Source organism: Sinocyclocheilus rhinocerous, unplaced genomic scaffold (genome assembly GCF_001515625.1).
Source record: "Sinocyclocheilus rhinocerous isolate Xijiao unplaced genomic scaffold, SAMN03320098_v1.1 scaffold106, whole genome shotgun sequence".
In the NCBI taxonomy this organism is placed as follows: Eukaryota; Metazoa; Chordata; class Actinopteri; order Cypriniformes; family Cyprinidae; genus Sinocyclocheilus; species Sinocyclocheilus rhinocerous.
The window spans coordinates 1,348,201-1,353,217 of NW_015633181.1; the positions used below are offsets into that span (position 1 = coordinate 1,348,201).

Here is a 5,017-nt window from a genome sequence, read left to right on the forward strand (position 1 = left end):
TAACAGTAAACCTCTGTTGTGCAGCACTTTGTTTGCCAAAAAAATAAAAGGGTTTAATTGTCATTTGATTATAAATTAAATATATAATAAATAATGTTTTATGCCTTCATCTGTCACGGTCAAGGTGTGTGGAGGCAGGCAGGATGACGAGGACGACAGGGATTCAAATAAGGATGTTTAATGTAGAGACAACAAGGCAGATACGGGTAGATGAGACACACACACTCAGGGTAACATTCACAATAACCGACAAACTAGAACACAAGAGACAGGAACAGATATAGGGCAGTTAACGAGGGACAGACAGGTGAGCACAATGAGGTGATTAACTAATAATTAGACGGGCTAAACCAACACAAGGGGAAGAAACCACAACAAACAGTCCACAGGGGTGTTACATTTATTCACACAAACAATAAAAAACCATCATGGTAACACACGATACTGAATGTACTGAATTTAACAACATAAGATGTAAGATAAAACTCTAATGTACACAACTGATAAGAAAAAAATAAGAAGAAACTTGAAAAATGTGAAGTGTCATGCAGGGAATTCTGGGAATGTCAATTTACATTTTTTTACTTTCACTTCCAAAAACCATAAAAGTATTTTACTGTAAAAATGTTAACATTAAACGTAATCACAGTTATTCACCGTTTATAGTATGGAAACCTACTGTTAACCAATTAACAGGTTTTTACTGTAGCATTTTACAGTCTCTTACTGTTAAAATCACGATAATTCTTTACAGTGTAGGCTACTAATACTCTGACAAAACAAATGATTTCCTCCGACATATTACTTTAAAAGCTTTGCTATACACTGACGAATCTGGACGTCTTCTCTCTGTCAGCAATATGAATGATCTCTATGATCTGTGACATGAAGTTCAGCAGGATGGACAGCTCTCCCCTCCCACGGGCAGAAATGTCTTTCAACCCATCACTCTGATGGACAGACAACTCCCATCCCATAAACCACTAGGCACAAACGAATAACAAGACACAGACAATTCAGAGATTCTTTCTGTAGATGTTTTCATACCTTATGAAACACTTTGTTTCTGGCTAGCAGGTTCTCTTCATTTTTCTGGTTGTTTCCAAACATGTTTAATAAATCAAAAGGGAAAATGATCATTAGACTCGATTCATCAACTCATCGATAATCGATTCATCACAAACAGCTCATTAGCCCCAAAGGGCTGAAGCCTCTTCTGGGTCACAACAAGCCTTCTCAGCATCTTCTACTGAAAATGGAGAAATATGACAAGTGATTCACAAGTTTTTTTGATATTAAGTGTTCAGATCTGAGTGAAGGGCATGAATCTAAAGAAGAACATGTTTTTATTTGATAGTCTGATCTTGTATTCATCTTGACAGGCTTTTCTATTTATTTTAGGTCCTGTGAACTCATGATGGTGCAGACACCAAGAGCTAAATCTTCTCTAAAGGATGAAGATCAGAGATCAGAGAATATATAATCGTGTGTTTATTTGTCCTGTAAACGTAAAAGGATCTTGTTGGACATCCATCTGGATGGTCTGAACCAGGATGGCCAAGCTGTTCTACAGACTACAGCACTTTTTAAGGCGGGCTCAGCTGCTTCTGTTTTTTCTGGGTGTGGCTTACATCATGGCAGGAAGCGTGTTACTGCTTCAGCGCTCCATTGTGGTAACATTTCAGAAAGAAATAGATACCGCGGCGCTACCTTCACTACCAGCGCCACCTAGATCCATGGAGGTACATGCTGCCAGGTGGTTGTACAGGAGGACTGTCATCCAAGAGATGGACAACCAACCTTTTGTTCAGACAGAAAACAGAAAGGACCAGAAGCACCTCGGATCTCGTAATCTGGAGATCAGGCATCTGAGACGCCACTGGTTCCATGGTAATGCTGAACAGAAAAGCTCTTCTGAACATAGTCTGTCACATAAGAAAGCCAGTCATAAAGGTAATGGTTTATAAAATAACCATCTTAAATTTGGAGATTTTTTAAAATATTCTAAACATTTTATATTTCTTTTATGAATCATTCTCAACAAGGGACCTACGTCGGATGTTTTATAAACAATGAAACAGAGCATGCACTCAGCGGGACCGTTCTTTATGATTTCCGCAAAATGACCAGCGCCTTGTGTCAGGACACCTGCTCTGAGAGGTAACGTCTTAAAGAAAGTACACAGAGTAAACGAAAGAAACCCTGTTCTTTTAGAAGAATGCGTTTGGTGTTTATCCACAGAAGCAGGTGGCAGAATGTGAGCTGGCTGATGTGACTGACCTGAAGTCCATCCTGAGAGTCACAGTCAGCAAGACAAAGGGTGTTAAAAACATAAAAGCTAAATTTCAAATACAGAAATTCCATTCTAAAATAATCAACTTGGAATATTCAAAGTCAGAAAAAATGTATTCACTGCTCAAAATAGAATTATGTGCTGCTTCCTTCAGGAAATGCCAACAGGTACTTTCTGATGCATTTATCCACCTCATTCTTCAACGCAGAAGCATTTCCGACAAGATAAGACTGGTAAAGCAGGATAGAACAGAACAATGTAAAATAGAACAGAATACAATAGAATAGCATATTCATGTGCATGTCTCTGTAAATTCCCTCAATAGTTCACCCAAAAATCTGTCATCATTTACTCACCCTTAGTTGTTCCAAACCTGTATTCTTTCTTCTGCTGAACACAAAAAAAGATATTTTGAAGAATGTGGGTAACTGAACAGTTGATGATACCCTTTGACTTCTGTAGTAAGGAAAAAAATACTATGGAAGTCAAAGGGGACCATCAGCTGTTCAGTTACCCACATTCTTTCAAATATCTTCTTTTGTGTTTATCAGAAAGAAAGAAACTCATAAAGGTTTGGAACAACTTGAGGGTGAGTAAATGACAACTCATTTTTTATTTTTGGGTGAACAATCCCTTGAAGGCCATGTCCTCTTTACAGTGGGTTCCGGTATGCTGGGTTGGAGTATGGAGCGGAGTGCCATTGTGGAAATCGGGTCTGTGCCCAGCGGGCTCGGGGTGAGGACTGTAATCTGGATTGCCGTGGAGAGAAGGGATCCCCCTGTGGAGGGGTGGGACGCATGTCTGTTTACAGAGTTGAGGATCGACTTCCAGGACAGAGGAGATGTGAGTCACATTAAAACAGAACATGATTGCAATTCTGCTTGAATGGGCCACACACATATGACTTGCTTAATTTATTTTTATTTTTTTGTGAATAATGAATTAGAGAAGAACTAGTTTAAAGGACAGAACCCATGACCAAAATAGGCCTGGATGGAGTATGATTAGATGAGACAGAAAATCGTGAGAAATAGTGCACACTGCTCTTGTTGTAACTCCATGTGGCATTTTCTGAATACATTGGGAGGGTCACCTGAGGCTTTGTGTAAGACGACTTCTGTTTTCTGTTCAATGTTTCTCAGACAGAACTGTTCACTACCACGGCTGTTTCAAGAAGCCAAAGAACTCTACTGCTGACTTCCTGATCCAGACCTCTGGGCCGACACACACGCCTCAGCAGTGTATCGAGACCTGTACAGATCAGGTTCAATTCACAAATGCTTGTATCCATCCATAAAAGTGTGTTTTCTTTAGGGTGTCATTAGACTACAAAAACATAATATGCTTTATGAATAATACTAGTAATACTACTTCTGCTACTACAACTACTACTAATACAGAGCCAACCACTAATATTGGCACCCTTGGTAAACATGAGCAAAAGTGGCTGTGACAATAAATCTGCATTGTTTATCTTTTTGATCTTTCATTCAAAAAATTCACAAAATTCTAACCTACCATTGAAGTAAAAAAAATAGAAAGTGGGGGGAAAATCTTATTATGAAATAAATGTTTTTCTGTAGTTCACAGTCGTGGCCTAATGGTTAGAGTCTGACTTGTAACCCAAAGGTCGCGGGTTTGAGTCTCGGTACCGGCAGGGATTTTTGGTGGGGGAGTGAATGACCAGCGCTCTCTTCCACCCTAAATACCACAACTGAGGTGAGACCCTTGAGCAAGGCACCGAACCCCCAACTGCTCCCCGGGCGCTGCAGCACATGGCTGCCCACTGCTCCGGGTGTGTGTGTTCACTACTCACTGCTCTGTGTGTGTGTGCACTTGGATGGGTTAAATGCAGAGCACAAATTCAGAGTATGGGACACCATACTTGGCTACACATCACTTCACTTTCATTAGCCACAATTATTGGCACCCAATCATTGCAACCTCCTTTTCCCAAGATAACAGCTCGGAGTTTTCTCCTATAATGCCTGATGAGTTTGGAGAACACCTGACAAGAGATCAGAGTACATTCCTTCATACAGAATCACTCCAGATCCTTCAGATTCGCAGCTCCATGTTGGTGCTTCTTCTCTTCAGTTTACCCCACTCATTTTCTTTAGGGTTCAGGTCAGGGAACTGAGACGACCATGGCAGAAGTTTCATTTTGTGCTCAGTGAGACATTTTTGTGTTGATTTTGATATTTGTTTTGGATCACTGTCCCGATGGAAGATCCAACCACGGCCTATTATACGATTTCTAAAAGAGGCAGTCAGGTTTAGATTTTTTTATCTGTTGGTATTTGATAGGATCCGTGATGCCAATATCTGAACAAGATGTCCAGGACCTTCAGCAGAAAAATAGGCCCACAACATTAAAGATCCAGCAGTATATCTAACTGTGGGCATGGGGTACTTTTTATCCCTGTTTGCACCAAACCCATCTGGTGGTTTTGCTGCCAAAAAGCTATTTTTTTTAGTTTCATCTGACCATAGAAGCCAGTCCCGTTCGAAGTTCCAATCATGTCTGACAATTGAATATGCTGAAACCTTCCTGAACAACTTGTGGTGATGTAGGGGCTGTTTGATTTTGTTTTAGGCTTTCTGACCCCAAGACTAATCTCTGCGATTCTCCAGCTGTGATCCTTGGAGATTCTTTGGCCACTCAAAGTCTCCTCCTCACCATGCATTAGGACGATATAGACACACGTCCTCTTCCAGGAAGAT

General features: G+C 40.4%; 1 protein-coding gene across 1 annotated transcript in view; it reads left to right on the top strand.

Annotated features, from left to right (window-relative positions):
- wscd1b (WSC domain containing 1b) overlaps nucleotides 1-5,017 on the top strand; it is a 21,241-nt gene that overhangs the window by 3,538 nt on the left and 12,686 nt on the right. The window contains exons 2-5 of the mRNA XM_016556641.1: nucleotides 1,402-1,953; nucleotides 2,046-2,160; nucleotides 2,952-3,136; nucleotides 3,436-3,557. Coding sequence (XP_016412127.1) covers nucleotides 1,554-1,953; nucleotides 2,046-2,160; nucleotides 2,952-3,136; nucleotides 3,436-3,557 — 822 coding nt within the window. The 5' untranslated portion in view covers nucleotides 1,402-1,553. The remainder of the gene's footprint in view (nucleotides 1-1,401; nucleotides 1,954-2,045; nucleotides 2,161-2,951; nucleotides 3,137-3,435; nucleotides 3,558-5,017) is intronic.